The sequence below is a fragment of the Diceros bicornis genome, chromosome 15 (assembly GCF_020826845.1).
Source record: "Diceros bicornis minor isolate mBicDic1 chromosome 15, mDicBic1.mat.cur, whole genome shotgun sequence".
NCBI lineage: Eukaryota > Metazoa > Chordata > Mammalia > Perissodactyla > Rhinocerotidae > Diceros > Diceros bicornis.
In genome coordinates, this window is record NC_080754.1 from 28,329,528 (window position 1) to 28,353,468 (window position 23,941).

Below are 23,941 nucleotides of genomic sequence, written 5' to 3' on the forward strand. Positions count from 1 at the left end.
AAACGCCTGGAAATGAGGAAGCCTGCAAAATTATTTTGCTGCCCCCTCCCCCAAAGTATAATTTCAGAATAGTACAAAAGAAAACCTGGAGACAGATGAGCAATGAGCACTGTTTGCTTCGATTAGCGCTTTGCCTGAAACGGAGATTGAAATCAACTTCTTCTCCCCAGGAGTTTCTCTAATCTCCTGCAGTGTGGAGGCCATCCTCAGAGGGCAGGACCTCTCCTTCCCCAGCACAGTTGAGGGTTGGGGGGTGGCTGTTGGAAGTGGCAGTCACAGGCTACAGAGCCCCTAGCCCAGACCTCTTCATCGTCTGTGATGCCACGCTGGGGCTTCTTGCCTTCCACCCTGGGCTGTGGCTTCTGCCCTCACTATGGCTTCAGCGGTCACTGGTGACATAGGGCTCTCGGAGGCAGTATCGGGGTGGGGTCCTGTGGGCACCGGAGGTCCGGCCGCGCGGCTCTGGCAGGATGGCATGCCCCTCATGAAGGAGTCCCAATCCCCGCCTCAGGTCCCGCTTCCCTGGCTCGACCCGAGCCTGCTGGCTGCCTTCACTGGAGTCCTGCTGGTCTGTGTCAACGGACTCTTCTTCGGTTTCCCGTGAGTCTCCCACACAATCCGGCAGTTTTCTTACAGAGAGTCAGAAAGGAAAACAGATCATGAGAGTCCGGACAGGTGAAGTGCAGAAGAGGCATCAGGGAAGGGAGGATATTCTAGGCAGAGGGAACCCAATATGCAAAGGCACAGAGTCATAGAGTGCTTGGTGCCTTTGGGAGCTATTGGTGGCTGGTAATAGTGGGTGACATTTGGTGGAGCCGCTCTGGATCTGTGACTACTCTGGCTATTTAGAGCAGGCTTTGACGTCAGTGCGTCCTTACCAGGTGGACTGAGTCCCCCGAGAAGCTTGGGCCCCCCGGGATCAGGACTGAGTCCTTCTCTGGTCTCAGTTGCAGATGGCTGGCCCAGAGTGGGGAGTGGTTCTTTCCCATTGTCACAGGCCTCCCATTGTTCGTCCTCACCTTCAGCAGTCTGGTTTTCCTGAACTTCTCAGACTCTGACATCTTGCATCAAGGTGTGCTCTCGGGCCCTAGGTTAAGGAGGTAGCACCCTAAAGGCTCCTGCATGCAGGGATGATTCCTAAAGTGCTCCTCCCCTCTCACCTCCGTGGGTCTCAAGACCCCGTCAACCCCTATCCCCTTTGCTTGGGCCCTGCTTCTGGTGCTTCATTTCCCAAGCCACCAAGACGTGAAAAAACTGCAGTCTGGAGGCTTTCCAATTGCTCTGGAGGGGACGGCAGGGCAGGCCAGGGAGAGAAGCCAGCTCTTGGCAACCACTCAGTTCTGTCTTCTTCCTGCCCACTGCACACACTGCTTACAGCATCAATCACAGTTCCAAAGGCCTGAGTCATCACAGACTCCTCTGGCTGGAAGTCTACCTTCCCTTGGATTGCCAGCCTCTCCGAGTTTGGTCAGCTTTCTCAGTGGGGACTAGGACTCCCCTGCCCCCCTCCTCCCCACCCTTCGTGGAGCCCAGTGATGCTGCAGGGCTGTCCCCCACTCCCGGCAGCAGCAGACTGATGAAGGGCTCCTGCTGCTGCACAATCCTCTTCCCATGCCAGGCTCCAACGAACAGGGCCCCAGGACGGTGCATGTGGAATGGGTGAACCACACAGCCTTCTGCCTGCAGTGGTGCCCACAGTGCTGCTTCCACCGCCCGCCGCGGACCTACCCGTGCCCCTGGTGCAACATTTGTGTGCAGATGAACGCCCCTCTCATCTGCCCCCTTCCGGCCCCCACCCCACCTGCCCAGTACCGGGCCGGTTCAGGAGGCCCACTTGCACAGGGGACCAGCAGCAGGCCTCAAACCACTTCCGGGACTGCCAAGCCCAAGGGTGGCAGTAACTCCCAGCCAGTCTTCGTCACTCATGCAGCTCACTGCCTCCCTGCCTGCACCTGTCCTGGGAGGCTGGCCCCTGCCGACCCAAAGATCACACACCCAGGAGCATCCACATCTACGCTAAGCCTGGTCAGGCCAGGGGGAGAAAAGGCACCCCTGTCCTACCCCAGGGCTCGCTGACACTAGATGCCCCGGGGCCCCACACTGGCTGTAGGCCTGGCCCGGGGAGCTTTACCTGTCCTCTTCTGGTGTCCAGAACGCTGCCCCCTTCCCTCTGCCCAGGACTTAGAACACCACTGCAAGTGTGTCAACAACAGCATCGGTCAGTGCAACTTTGGCTTCTTCATGCTGCCCATCCTGTCCCTATGCCTCTCCTCGGGCGCCTTGCTGGTCACCTCCGTGGTCTTCCTGGTGCACACGACTCACCTGCCCTTCTGCATGGACAGGGTCATCCCATCACCGCCAGTCTGCTGGGCCCACTTGGGGAGCAGTGCGGAGGGCGGGGACAGCCGAGTGGCGGGGTGCCAGGGGCGGAGCGATTGGTGGGCGAGGTTAGAGAGAGAGAAGGGTGAGGAGGACCAGTCTGGACCAGGTGAGGATGGTAGGGTCGGGGAGATGGGTGGGGCTATGAGGCACTGCGGTGAGTGGGCAATCTAGCCGGGTCTTGGATGGAGGACGCTGAGGGTGTCACCGAGACCAGGTCGGCAGGGTGGGGTGAGGTTTACCAGGAGTTGGAGGGTGGGGAGAGGATGGACTGGCTGATCGTGGGCGGGTCCGTTAGGGCCGGAGTCGGGGTGAGGGGCGGGGCCGAGGAGGACCGTTGGGGGGGCAGCTCCTTAGCTCCAGGGCAGCATCATGGTGGCGGTACCCGCCACTGGCTCCCTGTGCCTCTCTTGGTGCTTCTGCTGATGAAGGCCAGGTCGGTGAGCGCCGCCCAGCGCTCCTACGAGGACAAGGTACGTGGGTCCCCGGGGGGCGCCACGACAGCGGGCTCTGGGCGGTCACCTTGCGCCTCCAGAACCGCCACACTTTCCACTCTTTCTCCCCCACCCCTGTCCTCATGGCCTGACTTCCCTCGAAGGTGCCTCGTTAGCCCTTCAGACACAGATTCAGCTCAGATCTCACCTCCTCTAGGGGCTCGGGGGTCCCTCTCCCTCCCGGGTGCACTGTGTCGAGGGCCTAGTGAGTGCTATGCCGCGCGTGCGTTATTTTGAGCGCTGGGCTTGGAGGTGAGTAAGGCCTCATCCTGCGCTCCTGTTGATAAGGAACCTGAAGTCAGAATAACTCCCGCCCGACGCCCTGGAACACTGAGAGAGGGGCCTGCCCTGTGCTGTGCAGCGCAGACTCAGAGACAATGGAGAGTTCAGAGAGGACCGCGGTTGTAGAGCGTTTGGGGGGCAGAAGGCAGAGGGGAGGGCATTGCAGGTGAGGGGCAGAGCTTGCAAAAAGGCAGTGAAGCCTGAAAGTCTGTGGAATGTTGATAGGATGGTGAGGAGACAGTTGTAATTGGAGCAGAAAGTGGATGGGAAATCAAGTGGACTGCTAGCGACTGGCCAGATGGAAAAGGCCCAGAAAGTCAGGTGGAGCATTAGTCTTGGTTTGGTGGAAACCTGGGAGCCAGGACAGGAGTGATTTTTTTTTTTTTAACATGGAGTAAAATTCACCCTTTTTTAGTGCCCAGTTATAGGCGTTTTGACAAATGCATGCAGTTCTGCAACCATGTCCACAGTTAAGATTTAGAACAGTTCCATCACCCTCCAAAATTCTCTGAAGCCACTTTTGTAGTTGGTTTCTCCCCATAATTGCTGCCCCTGGCAACCACTGATTTGTCTTCTATCCCTCTTGTCTTTCCTTTTCCAGAGTCTCTTGTGAATGGAATCATAGGTTTTTGAGTCTGATGTCTTGCACTTAGCATAATGCATTTGAGATTCCTCCATGTTGCTGCTGATAGGAGTTCTTTCTTCCTTTTTCTTGCTGTGTACTGTTCCATCGTATGGATGTACCACAGCCTGTTGATCCATTTGCCAATCGAAGGATATTTGGGTTGTTCCCGGTTTTTGGTGATCATAAAGAAAGTGGCTGTAAACATTCGTGTACAGGCATGTGAGCATAAGTTTTCATTTTTTTTAAGAGTGGCATTGCTGGGTTATAAGGTAACTGAATGTTTAACTTGATAAGAAATTGTCAAATCGTCTTCCAAAATGGTTGTACCCTCTTGCAGTCCCATGAGTAATATATGAGAAATCCAGTTGCTTCTGCATCCTCACTAACATTTGGCACTGTCAGCTTTTCTTGGTTTCTGTTTTTCTATTTACCTAGTCTAATAAACGTTTACTGGTATCTCATTATGGTTTGAATTTGCATCTTCTTAATGACTAATGATGTTGAGCATCTTTTCATGTTCTCATTTGCCACCTGTGTATCTTTGATTAAATGTCAGTTCCAACCTTTTGTCCGTTAAAAGTATTGTGTTGTTTTCTTAGTATTGAATTTAAAGAGTTCTTTCTATATTCTGGATTTAAATATATGATTTGCAAGTATTTTCCCCCAGGCTGTGGCTTGTCATCACATTTTTTCAGAGTGTCTTTCAAAGATGAGAAGTTTTAAATTTTGATAAAGTGAATTTGCAGTTTTTTTCTTTTGTGGATTGTGTTTTTGGTGTTGTAATTAAGAAATCTTTGCCTAACCCAAGGTCACTAAGATTTTCTCATCCGTTTTCTTCTAGAAGTTTTATAGTTTTAGATTTCCTGTTTTTGCCTCTGACTCATTTTGGGTTAATTTTTTTATATGATGCAAGGTGTGGGTCAAGATTTATTTTTTGCATGTTGGTTGTTCCAACACCATTTGTTGAAAAGACAATCCTTTTTCCATTGAGTTGCCTTTTCACATTCCTCAAGGATCAATTGACTCTATAGGTGTGTGTATTTCTGAACTCCCTGTTCTTTTGCCACTACCACACTGTCTTCATTGGTAGCTTTCTATTAAGTCTTGAAATCACAGAATGTGAGATTCCCACGTTGTTGTGTTTTTTCAAATTTCTTTTGGCTATCATAGTTCCTTTCACTTTCCATGTAAATTTTAGAATCAGCTTTTCCTACACTTCATGTTGATCTCATGAATCAAAATTTATTTATTTATTTATTTATTTATTTATTTATTTATTTATTTGTGAGGAGGATCAGCCCTGAGCTAACATCTGTGCTAATCTTCCTATTTTTGCTGAGGAAGACCAGCTCTGAGCTAACATATATTGCCAATCCTCCTCCTTTTTTTTTCCCCAAAGCCCCAGCAGATAGTTGTATGTCATAGTTTCACATCCTTCTAGTTGCTGTATGTGGGATGCGGCCTCAGCATGGCTGGAGAAGCGGTGCGTCAGTGTGTGTCCAGAACCTGAACCCGGGCCTCCAGTAGTGGAGTGCGCGCACTTAACCGCTAAGCCACGGGGCTGGCCCAAAATTTATGTCTTTACATTTGACATTTTGATTGTCAATTTAGTCAAACAATTTTTTTTTTCCCTAGGAAGATTCACCCTGAGGTAGCATCCATGGTATCCTCCTCTATTTTGTGGTTTGTGGACCGCTAGCACAGTGTGGCCGTTAACAGAGTGGTGTAGGTCTGCGCCCGGGAACCTAACCCAAGCCACCAAAACCGAGCAGCCGAACTTAACCACTAGGCGACTAGGGCTGACCCTAGTCAAACTCTTTTAGGCATTTAATTAAAATTTTGATTAGAACACTAGTTTCGCTTAAATCTTTAAACACTTTAAAGGACGCAGAACTCAAAATCTCACAATGGTTAGTGTTGGTTTTGGCCACAGTGGGACATTATGGAGCTGTCTTGACTGTTCCTCCTCCAGGGCTCCACTGCCCTCTGTGGGGTCCTGGTTCACTTTGATGGAGAACAGTGTTGAAGATCAATGTCTTTGTGACAGGGGCATGGGACACAGGAGAGCTGGTGGTGGGTGGAGGTCGTCACCACCATTTTGTAGCTAGGAGTCTTGAAGTCGGGGTGAGAGTCGGCGTGTGCTGGGGAGGAGGATGCGAGGGGGTGGTGGGTAGAGTGCAGGGGGGAGGAGAACCGGGTCAAGAGTGTCTAGGGGTGAAGTTGACCTTTGGGCTTGACCTTTACAGCACTGGGTGCTCAGGACTTTGAACCCGGATTTCCAAGGCCATGTGAGTTTGGTTGGGAATGTGATTGGGCCCCAAACCACTGCCCTTCCAGATAGTGAAATTCAGTGAAGGCACAAGTTTAGAAAAAATGAGAGAGGGGAAAGCAGAGAAGAGGGGGGAGCGGGGTGTGGAGCTGTCTTTGGAGCAGCTTAATAGAACAAGGCAGATCTGAAAGCATATTTGGAAGGAGGCAGCAGGAGGATGTGTGTGGCCAAAGGAGGCAGAGACGGGGAAGATGCTGCCAATGGGGGTGCCAGGTGATGGAGGGATCCCCGAGATGGCAGGAGTTGGGGGTGCGGGGCCAGGGGTCGCGTGGAGAGAGCTCCTCGGAAGTGGGTTGGGGGAGGCCTTGGCTGACCCTTCCAGCTTCCCCGCCCTTGGAGTCTTGCTGCAGCCCTGGGCTGAGCTGACCGGCTCAGGGAGGGCAGAGGGGGCGGCCTGCCCAGTCCTGCTGGATCTGAGCTCCTCGTCCCACCCTCGCCCTCTCCAGTACCAATACCGACATGGACACAACCCTTTCGACCTTGGCTGTGCCAAAAATTGGTATTGGACACTTTGTGCAGCGCTGGGACCCAAGTGAGTTGGCAAACCAGAGGCCTGAGTGGTGGCCCTGGGGCTGGTGGGGTGGGGTGAAGCTGGGTCATCTCGCCTGGCCCCTTAGCAGAGCTCCCAGGCCCTTCCGCTCACTCTTCCTATTGTCTTGGGGTTTTCCCCAGGGCCTTGTGGGAGCCTCCCCTTCCTTGCCTCTGTCGGCTCATGCCCCAAGAAAAGGGGTAGAGGGCATGGCAGCCTGGATGAGGCAGGCCCCAGCTCTCTGCAGGGACGGGCCCTTGGCCTTGTGCTCCACAAGCTGAGGGGAAAAAGGCGAGGGTGGCCACGACCCCTTCCATCTGGTGTGTTGATCCCCAGGTCAGGCTACAGAGAGTGGAGGCCTGACTGGGTGCCCATGCAGATCCTGCACATCCCGAAATGCCCCTCCACGCCCAGTCTCGAGCCCACCTCTGGGTCTCTACCAACCAGGGCAGAGTCCCCAGCGGAGTGGTGAGGCTTCAGCCCTCCAGGAGATGAGGTGTCTCTCTGTGCTTGCGTGTGTGTGTGTGTGTGTGCGTGTGTGTGTGTGTGTGTGTGTGTGTGTATGCAAGTGTGGGTGCCCTTTGTACTGGGAAAGGGCATGTGCAGATTAGGGAAAGCCTCCACCATTGAGGGCTGGCCCTGAAGCAGGAGCACACAGAGCTCAAGGGCGGGGGATTATAGCCCTGAGGAGTGTTGGAAGTAGAGTCACAGGCCTCCAGAATACACCAGGGGTCCCTGGAGACACAAAGGGAAAAGACCACACCACTCACTTGCTGATTGGCTTTGGGCCAGTCACTTACCTTTTCTAGCCCTCAGTTTCCTTAGCTATTGGTGACAACTGAGACTAGTCCAGTGGTTTAAATTTTGGGAGGCGGATTCCTTTGCCTGCCTCCTACAGCTGCCCTGCTGCACTATGTGTTGGGATCAAGGGAGTGGATGGATGAGCTGGACTCTGGGGGCTGAGACAAAGACCCTGGGAGGGATAAGCCAGGGTCCAATACCGGCTGGCTCTGTGACCTTGCGCAAGACACTCAACATTTTCGTCATCCTTCAAATCGGAAAACCATAACAACCACAGTGAGGACTGGAGATGATGGAAGAGAAAACCCAGCAGTGCCTGGATGTCAGCCCAGGGAATGTCCCGGCCTCCGCCCTGCCGCCCCGCTGTCTGCCTGCAGGGGGCGAGCGCTGCTTGGGAATTCGCCCTGCCTGGCCAGGTTCAGCCTGGCAGCACAGGAGGCTCTGGGGTGGGTTGGGGCTGGCCCTCAGGCTAGGAGTGGACCCTCCCTTGGCCTCATCACGGGGTGTTCCCCATCACAGTCCACCGTGCATATTTCCTGCAAGCGGGTCTCACCCTGGTCGCTCCCTCCTGTTTGGGTGTCAGATGCTGTTCTGGTCCTGTTCCTGGGGGTGGGGGTTCTAGACCCGGTGAGTCTGCAGACCTCTGGGTGGGGGGAGGGAGGAGGAGAGAACCACGTCAAACTGGGCTCCTCTAGTGTGCTGTGTGTGAGCTTGGGAATGGAAAATAACGGCACCTTCCTGGCAGGTGGTCAGAGGATGAAATGAGGTTGTACATGCAAACACCAGGTACACAGTAGGCACACAGTGAATGCAGCCGGTACCATTATGATTATTTTCTCCATCACACTGCTGACAGACCACCCTGTGTTCCTTTCTGAAGCAAGTTCTCAGAATTCCTGGGCCCCCAGACCACGAACTCAGAATCTCGGGGTGTGGGTGGGTGGGAATCTAAATCTGAATTTTTGTCCAGTGCCCGGTGTGATGCTGCCACCCTGATGTTTCCAAACTACTGTCTCAGGAGGGGAAGATGGGCACCAGCCACACTGCTTCCTGCCCCCCTTGTCTCCAGGGGAAATCGAGATATGGTGAGGGTGAGAAGGCAGGATGTGGCTGAAGGGCCAGATGAACAGCCCGGGGCCCGTGGAGGTGTGTGCGCCTGTGTGTGCATGCCCGAGCTTTTGTGTTGGGGCAGGAGCTCGTCCTTGGTTAGTGTCAGCACAGCCTGAGGAGGCGAGTGACCTCCAATGTAGGACATGGTTTCAGTGCCCTACAGGCTGAATCCCCTAGAGGCTGCCCTTTCCTCTTCCTCCCACCCTGACTGTGGTGGCCTCGGGCCCCTCTGTGTCTGGGCCTTGCGTCACCCCCGGCTCTGGCCCTGGCTCTTTGAGCTCCTGGGCAGCCTCGCCTAACCCCAGGGACTCCAGCTCTATCGTGTCCCCTTGCCCTGGTCCCAGCATCTCCCCAGTCCCAAGCTCCCTTGGGGTGCAGGCTTGTTCTCAGCTCTCATCATGCTTAACTCAGGGTTAACCAACGGTTCCGGGGAGGGGTGCAGGGTATTCATTGACATTCAAAAAGGCAGCCCAGTTTGGGCCTTGCCGTCAATGACTTCATTGGCCACATTTACACTGCTTGGGGCCTGCATTTATTGAGTGAAGCTGAAGCAGCCTCCTCTGTCTGGGAAGCCCACAGTCCATGGTTAAGTGGCGAGGGGAGGGGGGCATGAGGCCTTTTGAGCCCCTGAGCCCAGGTGTGCATGTGGCGCACGAATCTGTGTGGGTCTCTCGTCTGTGTGTGTTCAGAGGGCACAGCTCAGCCCAGGCTGCCCAGCAGTGAGGAGAGGCTCTCAGGCCCACTCCCAAATGGGAGTCCTAGGGGTGGTCTGGGCCTGGGCCTCATAGGAGGAGGATCCAGGAACGTGGGCCAAGGCCTGGAGGGGCATATGCATGGAACGGGGTGAGTGTAGGAGTGGCGCCTGCTGGAGCCCCAGCTCTGCAGGAGGCTGGGAAGGCCAGGCCCCAGAGTCCGTGGAGGCCTAGTCCCGCCCTACCCTGCTGCCCGTCCCTCTGCCTCCCTGCCTGGGTCAGAGCTGGACGACTGGTCATCAGGGTGGCACCTCTTGGGTCCCTGCCTCCGGCTATACAGGCCACTCTCCCAGTCCCAGGCCGAGCCTTCCAAGTCCTAAGCCAGGTGTGAGTCATCTCCCCCAACAGCCTGGGTCTCGGTTTCCCCACTGGGCAAAGACATCTCTTTCCCCAGACTCTCAAAGGCGGCCATGACCCTTCCTGCTCTCGGACATAGATTCTGGGTCTTTCTGGTCCCTCCCAGCCAGAGATTTGTAGGGTTTCTTTAGGAAAGTCCCTTGCCTCATGCTCCTCTGCATCTCCAGGACTAAGAGGGACCTAGTGCACCCCTTCCTCTGACATCCCCGACACACCCTCTGCCCTACGCGCTGGGCCCCCCTCACAGATTCTTTCCTGCCAGGCTGGAGCCTCAGCTGAGCTGCACCCACCTTCCCTTTCCACCTCCTCTCCATTTCTGCTGGACCTGCCCATGATCTCACTCACAGCCCTCGCAGGCCTTGGCCCACTGATAAGGGGAGGGTGTTATCAGGGAAAGTCAGGGAGCAGGTAGCTATTTTCTTGCAGGAAGTTTTAGTGTGTTTCTACTTATAAAGTATAGTTCTTGTTCCATCCTTATGGGCTGGTCATGGCTAATTAAATGAAAATTCATTTTTAAAGTAATGTTAAGTCATGGTCATTTTTGTCTGCCTATTTATCTCCTTGCTCACGGCTTTCTAAACCCTTTTTTTTTTTTTCAGGTATGAGGGTCCTCTTGAGCATTTCTTTTAGGAGTGGGCGTCTTGTGGCAAGGAACTCCCTCAGCTTTTATTTATCTGGCAAAGTTTTTATTTCTCCATCTTGTCTGAATGATATTTTTGCTGGATAGAGTATTCTTGGCTGACAGTTTCTGTCTTTCAGAATTTGGAATATATCATTCTGCTCTTTCCTAGCCTGTAAGCCTTCTGCTGAGAAATCTGCTCAAAGCCTGCTAAGGGTTCCTTTGTAGGTTATTTTCGTCTGCCTTGCTGACCTTAATATTTTTTCTTTGTCATTGACTTTTGCCAGTTTTACTAATGTATGCCTTGGAGAAGGTCTTTTTAGACTGGTGTCGTTAGAAGTTTTATTAGTTTCTTTTACTTGTAATTGCAGCTCCTTCCCCAGGTTTTGGAAATTCTCAGCTATTATTTCTTTAAACAAGCTTTGTGTTCCTTTCTCCCTCTCTTTTCCCTCTGGAATATCTATATTCCTTAGGTTGCATTTCCTAATTGAGTCGGATGTTTCTCCAAGAATATCTGCGTTTCTTTGTAGTCTTCGTTCTCTCTCCTCCTCCATCTGAAGCATTTCTATATTTCTGTCCTCTAAATTGCTTATTCTGTCCTCCATTATTTCTGCACTCATTTAAGGACTCCAGATTTTTCTTTATCTCATTCATTGTGTTTTTCCTCTCTGACATTTCTGATTGGTTTTTCTTGATAGTTTCAATCTCTTTTGTGAAGAATTCCCTCTGGTCATTAATTTTATTCATGATTTCCTTGAACAATTTTTCTGAGTTTTCTTGTAACTTGTTTAGTTTTTTCATGATAACTATTGAGAATTCTCTGTCATTTAGATTGTAAATAGCGCTGCCCTCAGGATTGATTTCTGGGTGTTTGTCATTTTACTTCTGGTCTGGTGTCTTAGTTTACACTTTCATACTATTTGATGGGGTGGATTTGATCCTTCGCAGAGTGGTAGCATCAGGTTACAGATTTCACCTGCTGCCACTGGGGGGTGACAGGACCTGTGTATTCCGAGCCTGCCCCATGCCCTGGCAGCTGTGCCTGTCCTTTGGAAGTTATGCTGACAGAGCCTAGCTGCATTTGACTGCTGGATGCTGCTGATTTACACATATATGTGCTGGCGCTCTGGCGGGGGTATCTTGCTCTGGCTGACCAACAGTACTGGTGTGCTTGGTGGGGGAGGGGCGTTTTTTTTCCTGTGCACAAGACTGCGGGTGCTTCTCCTCTGTCCTTGCTCTCTGCCCTCCTGGCATGTTGGGCTTGGTGAATACGCCCCAGTGATTTCCTAGCCTCCTCAGAGTGGAGCTGTCCCACAGGCTGGGAGGCAACTCAGAGAGCGAAGGCATTCCCACGAATGACTGCCCCCTCCCCCTTCTCCTCTCAGAGCTGCAAGCGGTCCTGCGCCCTAGGTGTCTGCCAGTGGGGGAGGTAGAGGAGATTCCCCTTACCTCTTTCCACTGCCTCCCAGGCAGTCCTGCACCTCCACATTCAGAGGTATGGCTGCATGGGTCTCTCAGACATCTGTTGTGTTGTTTGAATGTCCTCTGTTGATTTATGACTGTCCTTTTCATTGTATCTCAGCAGGGAGAGTCTAAGGGAAGAGCTCACTCTGCCATGATGCTGACGTCACTCCCTTTGTCATCGACTTTTGCCAGTTTTACTGTTATGTGCCTTGGAGAAGGTCATTTAGTGTTGATGTAATTAGGATTTCTATTGACTTCATGTAGTTGTAAGTCCAGTTACCCCCCCCAGGATTGGGAAATTCTCAGCTATTATTTCTTTGAAGAAGCACTCGGCTCCTTTCTCCCTCTCTTCTCTCTCTGGTATACCTATAGTCCTTAGAATGCTTTTTCTAGTTGAGTTGCATATTTCTCGAAGAATTCCTTCATTTTTTTAAAAATCTTAGTTGTCTCTACTCCTCCACCTGAAGGATTTCTATTACTCTATCCTCTAAACCACTAATTCATTCCTGCAAACATCAGCTCTTTTTTTTTTTCATGAGAAAGATTGCCCCCTGAGCTAATATCCATTGTCAGTCTTTGTTTTTCACTGAAGAAGATTAGCCCTGAGCTATCATCTGTGCCCATATTTGCATCACTAATATTTTAGTACTGTGATCAACGGCTTTGGAACAACACTTAAGTTCATAACTTTATAATTACGTGGATAACCACACAGATAGCAAAATACACAGCCCAAATTTTAGTATCCCCTCCATAATGGACCTCAGTCCTTGAGGAGTCCCGGAGAAGGTGACTGTAAACCAATCAAGGTTACTGCCTGGAACCTCAGGTGAAATCTGATGTAGCCAAGTAGCCTGCTGTCTAATAGTCCAACAAGTAATGTAAGAACCTGGGAGTCATTTATTACTCATCTATAGAAGGCTGTCTTGTGCACAGCAACTTGCAGTGTCATGAGTCCATTTGACCATTCGGAGAAGTCAGCGTCCAGAGTATGAAGCCAGCCAAGGTTTGGGAGATCCCAGTTGTGATGTACTTCTGTGGCATGATTCTTGTTCCCTGTGGCATTTTCAATATGGTCCCATCCGATCCAAGAATTCAATAGGACCCAGTCTCCATGACAAAGATGCTGCAGAGAATCCTCTGACGGTGTCTAGTTCCTTGGTGTGAGCTCTCTTCAGGGCTTTTGGATCATCTCTGGAACATAGAAAGGGTCTCCCAAAGTTAGGCCTATGTTGTGTCAGCAAGTAACCAGGTATTTAATAGGAAGAATTTTTAGAAAAAAAAGCAAGGTTAATGGGTTTGGAGCAAATGATAAACCAATTTCTGAGCCCAGGGTATGGTTAGTCAAGAAGCTCTCTGCATGTCAGCGTTAAAGCATCCCCTGCAGTTTAAAATGTCTCCGATGATGTCATCAGGTGTTCAGTTAAACTTTTTTGTGTGTGTGTGAGGAAGATCAGCCCTGAGCTAACATCCATGTTAATCCCCCTTTTTTGCTGAGGAAGACTGGCTCTGAGCTAACATCTATTGCCAATCCTCCTTTTTTTCCCCAAAGCCCCAGTAGATAGTTGTATCATAGTTGCACATCCTTCTAGTTGCTGTACGTGGGATGCTGCCTCAGCATGGCCAGAGAAGCGGTGCTTCGGTGTGCGCCCAGGACCCGAACCTGGGCCACCAGTAGCAGAGCACGTGCACTTAACTGCTAAGCCACAGGGCAGGCCCCCCAGGTAAACCTTTTGAGTGGCTTACACAGAAATAGGCATGAAGATTGTCCGAACATGGGCTGTCGTGGTGCTCTCTCTTAGGTTTATATCAAGTACCCCAGCTTCAGTTTCCCGGGCTTCAGGAAAAAGCGTGGTTTTAGTTCTCAATGATTTGAAATGAAAAGGAAAGAAAAAATTGAAAACATTAATTTGGAGATCTTATCAGATATTTGAGGAAACTAGAAGAATTCAGGATCCAGTCCAGTTTACAAATAAAAAACAAAAACCTTCAAGTTTTTAATTAACAGAACCAAAATCCAACATCCACAAATGTGTATTATAGTTTCTATTGAAACATAATTTGGCTCTTGAAATTTACCTTCATTTTTACCAAAGATAGCAAAATTAAAATTCATTCGTTTCTAAAATAACTCTAGTTTTAATAAACTTTGTGCAATTATTTACATAAGTACAGCAAGAATAGCAATTGATCACATAGGTTCTTTTAAATCTGCTTTGCTGGAACTTTTTATAATGAATCTCAGCTTGAACTTTAAAGGCCCCTCCAGGCCAGGAAAGTCAAGCCAAGGTCTTGTCATCAGACTCGGCCTAGGATACCTGCAGATGTGGGCGAATTCCTCTTTCCTCTTGAGGATCACCAAAATATCCTAAGGTTCTGTCCTCTGCCAAGGAAATGTCCTTCTTTATTGGCCTGGTAAGGTTTCTGGGAACCCTGTAAGCAAGGTGCCAGGCCAATATTTTTTCAGTGGCTTTATTGCAGAAAGTCCAATCTTTGCTTCTCAAAGGTGTATTGTCATATCCGAGTTTATGTATCTTTCTCTCAAACACGACATTCCAGTCAAAGCTTTGGTAATATAACTCGTTTCCAATTGTGTCCTGCTATAAGGAAAACAGATTCTTATTAAACTTACACAAATAACTATATTGCCATGAAAGTAAGAATACTTAGTCATCAGGAGTTTTTCAATGCTGGAGGGATCAGATAAGGGAAAAAAAGAGAAATGCTTCCCTTTTTCTTAGAAATTTCTATAAGTCATAGTTAGCTTAAGAGAAAAGAGAAAAAGGTTTCCTTAAATCTAGAAAAACAAAGCATTAAATATCAACAATATTTCAAACAAAAGGTCATAAAAATTATAATCATCCTCATCAATTTAGTTAGTCCTATGTTATCAACTTTTGATCTTCTGCTAGTAGTTTCATGAGGCCACTAGTTTCTCAGTTACAGTTTTGTAATTTCTTACCCAGCTCAGTTTTGTAATCTGAAAGTTTATCAGAAACCTGTATTATAGAGCAAGTGTCAGAATCCTTTCCATGAATCTCTCTGAAGGTGAAACACATTTGGAAAATCATCAGAGTAGAACCACTGTCTGCAAATGACAAATCATTCAAAAATAGCAAATTGACAAAGATAGTTGGCTCTTTCTGTAACATACAACACTTTGAGATAATGACTAAAATTATGACTGACAAGCAGGACTGATCAGAATTTTTGGAATGTTATATAATTTTTCCAAAAAAAACATGTTAATAACATTACCCACACAATATAACTTTGGAAGGCTTATTATCATTTAGTTGATAATGATTCCCATGTAATTTAACATACTGAATAAGTTTAGTGTACTATCTTCCTCTTTATAGAAAGAGAGAACCAAATCTTTGAGACGTCTCAGGGCTAATTGGAAATTCTCAAACTTTTCTTTTTCAGTCAAAAGAAAGACTTTAATTTGGGAGGAAGTTCATCAAAAATATCAAAAACGTTTAAAACACTTGGTCACATAGGAAACAGTGCTTAGTTATTCATTTAATCAAGGTGAAAGCAGAATCAGGCAAAGGCAACAGGGAGTTAAAACAGTCAAAAGACCTTAATAGAGACCTCAGTTTTTTGAACATAGGGAATTATTTTAACAGAAAATGGATTTTCTGTCTTTTAGGAAGACTTACTCAAAGGTAAAGAAAAACTTTATATAACCTCTTTATCAAGAGCAGACCAACAGTTCAAGAGAAATTATCTTTTTAAGAGAGAAAGCCAAATTCTAATTCTGCATCAGCTTACTTTGGATATGAAAACTTATTTACTTAATTAAATTCATTTCAACCTTAGCCAACTTGACCGTACACAAAACTCCTCAGGGTTTTACTTTTGCAAAGCTTCTGTTGCTTACATTTTACATTCATAATTTGTCCCATACCTTCTATTTTCTTTCCTTGTACCTTAGGACAGATTTCTCTTTCTTAACAAAACAAACAGAAATCTCTCTATGAATCATACCTTCTTTACTGAAAAGATACATTTTCCTTTCCTTGTATACAGACTTTCTGGAAATATGTGCTTTCACATGGAAAATTATTCAGCATGCACAAAACATGTTTATTAATCAACTTAAGCATCTTTTAGTTTCCCTGGGAACAGAAACCAAAGGCAGACAAATCTATGGTTAGTAATCAATTCCTAATATTTTCTCTTATGTGGAAATCACCTAGATAATCAACAGATTTTATCATTTAACTTAATTTAGCTAAACTCTTAAGTTTAAGTTACCAAAAAAGATTTGGAAGCTGTTTTTCAAGTGTATATGCCATAAAACATAATTATTGCACCCAAAACCTCTTACCCATTTGTATCTATCTAAATTATTTGTTCCCAATAATTATATTTAGGTTACTCACAAAAATTTCATGTGACATTCATCCATTAGCCATCATCTTAAGTTGTTTGAAGTACGTACACCATACTGTGATCATTGTTAAAAGTTCCCCAAAAAACCTTTATCCTTTTCACCTCTATTTAGTTTACTTGTTTGCAATAATTATGTTTAGATTGCCTAGAGAACCCTCATGAGACATCAGACAAAATCAGCCTTTATTCAAAGTTATTATTTTTGGCTAAAAAATTTTGTCACAAGCATAACATGTTTGCACCATATCCAATGTTGATAAATCTGAAAACATATTTATTTTAATCAAACCAAGAAAGTTAAATAAGCTTTTATTTACCAAAGATCATTTTATATCATGAAACTTGAAAGACATTTGGGTTAGTTTCTATTACTTTTACACATAATTTAAATAAGCACTTACTTTAAGCCAATTACATAGAGCTTTAGAAGTTATATCATCTGTAGGCAGACAAATATATAGAGAGAGACTTACATGTGGATAGATGGAAACAGAGATCTTTAAAACTTTAGCCAAGTTGCAGTTATAAAAATGAGAAGAACAGTTGGATCCAAATGGCTCCCTGGCAAATAGACCTACTCAGATGGCCAAGGATTTTTACTTAAGATTCTTTTTTGTTGTAAGGATCCTTTTTATAGCTGTTTTTGACATCATTTTGTCTTTTGTCTTTTAATTGTATTTATGTATGTATGTATGTATGTATGTATGTAGTGCGGAAGATCAGCCCTGAGCTAACATCCGATGCCAGTCCTTCTCTTATTGCTGAGGAAGATTGGCCCTGGGCTAACATCTGTGCCCATCTTCCTCTCCTTTATATGGGACATCGCCACAGCACGGCCTGATAAGTGGTGGGTCAGTGCACACCCGGGATCTGAACCTGCGAACCCCAGGCCACTGAAGTGGAGCACGTGCGCTTCACGGCTTGGCCACTGGGCCAGGCCCATTTTGTCTTTTAGAAGCTTCTGCATATTACTCAAAGACTGTATTACATTATGAGAGCTTTTGAATCCTCTTTCTTAAGGGTGACTCTTAAGGTGGACTTGAAACGGTACCCCAGCCTGTCCATTACCATTCCAAATTATCCTAAAAGTTTACGTACTTCCACTTGCTTAACTTGAGTTCAGGAATTTCGGGGGAGTTGAAGTGGGGAAGCTCCACAGGAGAGGAGATTTGGTTTCTTTCACTAGCAGGGCCACTGGCATCCCCCAATCTGGCGTGTTTAATTACTTAATTATTTTCTTTGAAAGAGGCAGGTAGTTAGTCCTGATTTCGTTTAGAAGCCTCAAAAGATTAAAATAGGCTTCCCATTGGTTGTTTAACTTTGTGGCTGGCTTTTTCCAATTGCATATGTAAATACACCAGTTTGGGTAAACTGAAGTTGCCCCCTTTTGGCCATTTTAAAGTAAGGTCTCCTTTAGCATGTTTAAGTAACATTGGCTGAAGGGTGGATTTATATGCCCTTACAATATCAGGCACGGGAAACGTTCCCCAGCAAGACACAATATTTTATCCCCATAACATAATCTATAATAGCATCAGGCAAAAGAGATGTAATCATTTTACGTAAAGCCCACTTAACTGTACTAATTTTTCAACGACATTTTATTTCAATTTTATCAATTTTTATACCTCTCATCATAGCTTTCATTAGGATTCCATCAATAAGTCTCTGTCTTATAATATTGTGTAGGGAAAGCATTCCCAGCCAGACATAACATCCGTTTCCGAAAAAACATCCAGGCGAAGTTGACATGACCTCTTCCTCTAATATTAGCTCAAACATTATAATCTTTATGATCTTATCAAGATTAGCATTCTAACTGTTGCCCCCAACAATTGTTGGTCAGATTTCTCATTGTGATTTCCTGCTTTCTGGCTTAAAAATATTTTTTTTCCCCAAACTGGGGTGACTAGAACAGGCCTGTCTGAGGTCTTTTAATCTTGCGGGGCCAGTAGGGGGTCCTTTCAGCCCACCTAACTTTAGGCGGTGTTTTATGAAAACCTTTATGTTAACCTCATCCATGTCTGTTTTATTTATCCCATTTTTCTGTTTAATAACTAGCTAAAGATTTCCATCCTGCTGAGATGAGTCCTGTGACTCTTTCCTTTTCTGATTCCTCTTTGTTTTCCCCCTTTTAATATTTGTCTTATTTACCCCACTGTCTTACTTACCTTAGTTTCCCTTAGAATACAAAAAATACCTTTAAAAATTTCCAACTTGCTGGGAAGAGTCCCTTTTTTTTTCTCTCAGCTTGCTTTTATTCTTCTGTTAACTTGTTTTTGTTGGGGGAAGAGGGAGAATCTCCCTCTGCACTTTTCCTTAAGGTTCTTTTGGCTGGCCAAATAATCAACAAGACAGGTTAGCAGGAGAAAATAATACCAAGTTTAATAACATGTATACATGGGAGAAACTCAGAAATGAGCAACTCGTCCCTCTGTCTAAGCTGCTTCCTTAAGTATTGCAGCTAAAGGCGAGGAGGGTGTTGGGGGTGGGGAGCGGCCTGGGACTTCAGAGGGCAGGAGGACAATTCTTTTCGGGGTCATCTTTAGATAGTGTGGTCAAGGAGAGACAGAGTTTTTGATAAAAGGGGCTTGGTGCCCCTCCCATTGTAACATCTATTTTACATTATCTTTATAGCCATCATGATAGAAGATCTGTTCCAGGAAGGAGCCACCATGTCAAATTCTTTAGGCAGTTAGTGGGGGAGGTCAAATGTCCTTCAGAGAAAACAATCAAGGTAAAGAGATATATTTCAGGGTGGCCAAATTTTGATCTCCCACAATTTCATTAGCCTCTGTAAGACCACAAGAGGAAGCTGAGACCCCAAATTTGGTTAAGTTTCATCTGTTTTTTTCATAGGTTTATAACTGAAAACATCCCAGTTTTGCTATACATGACCCAGAGGGCTGCCACTGGGAGTCAAATCCGAGTTTCCCATTATGGCACCACTCACAAACACACATTACCTGCATTCACACACGTCCACACAAGTGTCAGAACAGATGGAGCCAAGAGTTAGTCCTTTCTACAAATTGGGACTCCCTCCGAACAGACTCCAGTAACGCAGAACAAAACCCCTGAAACAGGCAAACAAATTTCACATTCACATACACATGCACACACACAAGTGTCACAGGAGACGGAGAGCAGAGTTAGTCCTCTCTGCGTGAGAGCTCTGGTCCTTTCAACATGGTCAGAGCCCCCTGACCACACCTTTTACCCACGCAAAATCAATTTTCCCTCTTCTTTTGTATTTATCAGTTTACCCCACAAGGTGGTCCCAATAAATAGCGCAGCTCTTGCAAAATCATTGAGCACATGAAGGAGATATGAAGCATGTCAATTCCATCTCTATGTCTTTCACATCATTTGATGCCTGAGAGAGCCATATTATGGGTTCCTGGGTTCGGGGTGGGTAGCGAGCCTCTGGTGTTACCTAGCAGCCAACAAGACACAAGGTCAATTTTATTCTTCTGAATTTGGGGCCCAGTATCAGAAAATAGCAACCTCAAAGAGTCATTGCCCTGTGTGAGTAGAGGTGTCTGAGGACAAGAAATGGTCACTGTGTTGGCTGTGTCGTTCATCAGACTAACAATCCTGTAGATGGCACAGCAGAAGGTAAAATAACAAGCACTCAGCCTTTTCAGTTTTTTTTAGAAGTGAGGAATCTCCTATCATTCTCTTAATTCTCTTTTATCATTCTATTAATTTGCTTATAATGAAGATTACTCATTGAGGTTAAGTGAGATAATAAGTCTCTACCATGGCTAGAATAGGCAGAAACTAAATAATAAGTTTTTAGTGGCTCGGGATGCAAAGAGACTGTTCTACAAAGATCATTTCTCTTCCAAGCTACCAGGTCTTCCTGTCTATTATACCTACACCATTAAAAAATTAATTTTAGTATATTTCAATATATAGATAGTTTAAATGTGCATACATATATACAGTTGTATGATAACAAATGAAAATATCTAAAGGTTTCAACTTTAGTATTTAAAATATAATCTCACCAAGTAGAAGACAACATTCTTACTACATGTTTTTTAACCTCTTAATTTGAATATCGTGAAGAAAACTATGTTTCTAGAGACAAGAAAATAAAAGTAACAATAATTGTGTGTTGATGAGGGACTTTTGCTCTCTGTTTTTAATCAAAGTAATTTCCTCAGAATGTTCCAATTTAATTACTCCCATTCAATATCAGCCTTTTTTAAAGCAAAGTAGGAACCTTGGAATTACATATTTTATCCATGTTTAGGAATAATACAATCACTGTTGAAATTGAAGTGACCTCCAAAATGGCCACTACACTTCAACACGCAGGAGCTCTGAAAATGTGTGCAGCGGCTGCCTCTTGGCCAAGACTCCCTGTCGGTTGGTGGTAGCAGCTCTGAGGCTCCTTTGTGGCGCCTGAGTCCCAGTTGGGGGAATCTTCCAAACACAGAGGGTTCAGAGGCTCAGTGGCTAAAAGGAATGACAATTGCCAGCTGCATCTAAGAGAGAAGCCAGTTATTGTCTCACATACTAAGCAGCTCAGAGGGAGGGAGTCAAGGCTGGGGCAGTGACTCAACAAGGTCCTCACATGTTGTCTGTGTAGCTTGTTGACTTGTTGGCTAACGGGTCCAAGGGGGCCCCCCGGCCAGCACGTCTAGGTTCAAGACAGGAAGCAGGAACAGAGCTGTGCCAACTGTGTCCTTTCCCCCTTTATCAGGAAGGCGAAAAGTTTTCTAGAAACCTTGAACAGACATCCTCTTATATCTCATCGACCAGAATTGTGTCATGAAAAGCCTGGAAATGAGGAAGCCTGCAGAAATTATTTTGCTGCCCCTTCCCCCACAGTATACTTTCGGGATACTTCAAAGGAAAAACTGGAGACAGATGAGCAATGAGCACTGTTTGCTTCAATTAGCACTTTGCCTGGGAGGGAGATTGGAATCACCTCCTCTCCCCATGTGTTTCTCTAATCTCATGTTGTGTGGGAGCCAAGCTCACAGGTGCAGGAACTCTCAATCCCCAGCATGGGTCGGGGTGGGGGTGTGCTGTTGGAATTGACGGTCACAGGCTGCAGAGCCCCTAACCCAGCCCTCCTCAGCCTCTGTGATGCCCAGCCTCCTCAGCTGGGACTTCCTGCCTTCCACCCTAGGCTTGGCTTTGGAGCTCACTATGGATTCAGCAGTCACTGTGGACATACGGTTCTCAGAGCCAGTATCGGGGAGAGAGCCTGGGGGAACTGGAGGTCCAGCCATGCAGCTCTGGAAGGATGGCATGCCCCTCATGAAGGAGCGCCATCACCCGCCTCAGGTCCCGCTTCCCTGTCTCCTCCTGAGCCTGCTCGCTGCCTTCACTGGAGTCCTGCTGGTCGCTGTCAGCGGACTCTTCTTCGCGTTCCCGTGAGTCTCCCACACAAGCTGGCAGGTTTCTTACAGAGAGACAGAAAGGAAGACAGAGAGTCCGGACAGGGGAAGTGCAGAAGTGGCGTCAGGGAAGGGAGGATATTCTAGGCAGAGGCAGCCGAATATGCAAAGGCTCAGAGGCATAGAGTGCTTGGTGCCTTTGGGAGCTGTTGGTGGCTGGGAATATTGGGTGACATTTGGTGGAGCCTCTCTGGGTCTGTCACTACCCTGGCTATTTAGAGCAGGCTTTGAGGTCTGTGATTCCTGACCAGGTGTATTGAGTCCCGTGGGGAGCTTTGGGTCCCCCAGCTCAAGGCTGAGTCCTGCTCTGGTCTCAGTTGCAGATGGCTGGCCCAGAATGGGGAGTGGGCCTTTCCCATTGTCACAGGCCTCCCATTGTTCGTCCTCACCTTCAGCAGTCTCGTTTTCCTGAACTTCTCAGACCCTGACATCTTGCACCAAGGTGAGCTCTTGGGCCCCTGGGAGAAGGAGGTAGCACCCTAAAGGCTCCTGCATGCAGGGATGATTCCTCAAGTGCTCCTCCCCTCTCCCCTCCTCGGCCCTCAAGACACTGTTACTCCACTTCCCATTTGCTTGGGCCCTGCTTCTGTTGCTTCATTTCCCAAGCCACCGAGATGTGGAACAACAGCATTCTGGAGGCTTTCCAATTGCTCTGGAGGGGAGGGCCAGGGCAGGCCAGGGAGAAAAGCCAGCTCTTGGCAACCACTCCGTTCTGTTTTCTTCTTTCCCACTGCAGAAACTCCTTACATCAATCACAGTTCCAAAGGCCTGCGTTCTCACAGAACTCCTCTGGCTGGAAGTCTACCTTCCCTTGGATTGCCAGCCTCTCCGAGTTTGGTCAGCTTTCTCAGTGGGGACTAGGATTCCCCTGCCCCCCTCCTCCCCTGCACCTTCCCTGAGCCCAGTGATGCTGTGGGCCTGGCCTCCACCCGCCAGCAGCAGAGTGATGAAGGGCTCCTGCTGCTGCCCAAACCTCTTCCCATGCCAGGCCCCAATGCACAGGGCCCCAGGACGGTGTGTGTGGTATGGGTGAACCACATAGCCTTCCGCCTGCAGTGGTGGCCACAGTGCTGCTTCCACCGCCGACCCCTCACCTGTTACTGCCCCTGGTGGAGGTGAGCGCCCTTGTGATCTGCCCCCTTCATCCCTGCTCCCCCACCGGCTCAGTACCTGGCTGGGCCGAGGAGGCCCACTTGCACAGGGGACCAGTAGCAGTCCTGAAACCACTTCCAGGAGTGCTAAGGTGAAGGGTGGCAGTAACTCCTAGCCACTCTTGGTCACCCATGCAGCTCACTGCCTCCCTGCCTGCACCTGTCCTGGGAGGCTGGCCCCTGCCGACCCAGGTGCTGACACGCCCAGGAGCATCCACATCTATGCTGAGCCTGGCCAGGCCAGGGGAAGGAAAGGCATCCCTGTCCTACCCCAGGGCTCGCTGACACTAGATGCTCAAGGGCCCCACGGCTGGCTGCAGGCCTAGCCCGGGGAGCTTTACCTGTCCTCTTCTGGAGTCCAGAACGCTGCCCGCTTCGCTCTGCCCAGGACTTAGAACACCACTGCAAGTGTGTCAACAACAGCATCGGTCAGTGCAACTTGGGCTTCTTCATGCTGCTCGGTCCTGTCCCTATGCCTCTCCTCGGGCGCCATGCTGGTCACCTCCGTGGTCTTCCTGGTGCACACGACTCACCTGCCCTTCTGCATGGACAAGGTCATCCGGTCACCACCAGGCTGCTGGGCCCACTTGGGGAGCAGTGGGGAGGGCGTGGACAGCCGAGGGGCAAGGTACTGGGGGGCGGGGGTGGGGGCGAATGGTAGGCGGGGTTAGAGAGAGAAAGGGTGAGGAGGACCAGTCTGGACCAGGTGAAGAAGGTAGGGCCGGGGAGATGGGTGGGGCTAGGATGCACTGCCGCCAGTGGAGAATCTAGCCTATTCTTGGATGGAGGGTGTTAAAGATGGACAGGGGGCCCGGATGGCAGGGTGGGGTGAGGTTTACCTGAGGTTGGAGGGTGGGGTGAGGATGGACTGGCAGGTCATGGGCGGGGCTGTTAGGGGCGGAATCGGGGTGAAGGGTGGGGCCGAGGGGGACCATTGGGGATGCAGCTCCTTAGCTCGTGGGCAGCATCTTGGTGATTGTACCCCCAGGCGGCTTCCTGGTGCCTCTCTTGGTGCTTCTGCTGATGAAGGCCAGGTCGGTGAGCGCCGCCCAGCACTCCTACGAGGACAAGGTACGCGGGTCCCCGGGGGCGCCACGACAGCGGGCTCTGGGCGGTCACCTTGCGCCTCCAGGGCCTCCGCACTTTCCGCCCTTTCTCCCCCGCCCCGCTCCTCATGGCCTGACCTCCCTCGAAAGTGCCTCATTAGCCCTTCAGACGCAGATTCAGCTCA

General features: G+C 48.3%; 1 protein-coding gene across 1 annotated transcript; it reads left to right on the forward strand.

Annotated features, from left to right (window-relative positions):
• Nucleotides 1–484: 484 nt before the first annotated feature.
• Nucleotides 485–23,893, forward strand: LOC131414593 (palmitoyltransferase ZDHHC19-like). Its single transcript, XM_058555603.1, has 7 exons — nucleotides 485–600; nucleotides 948–1,072; nucleotides 1,619–1,764; nucleotides 2,179–2,343; nucleotides 21,784–21,791; nucleotides 23,676–23,781; nucleotides 23,843–23,893. The coding sequence occupies exons 1-7, from the start codon at nucleotides 485–487 to the stop codon at nucleotides 23,891–23,893; spliced, it is 717 nt and encodes a 238-aa protein (XP_058411586.1).
• The last annotated feature ends 48 nt before the right edge of the window (nucleotides 23,894–23,941 follow it).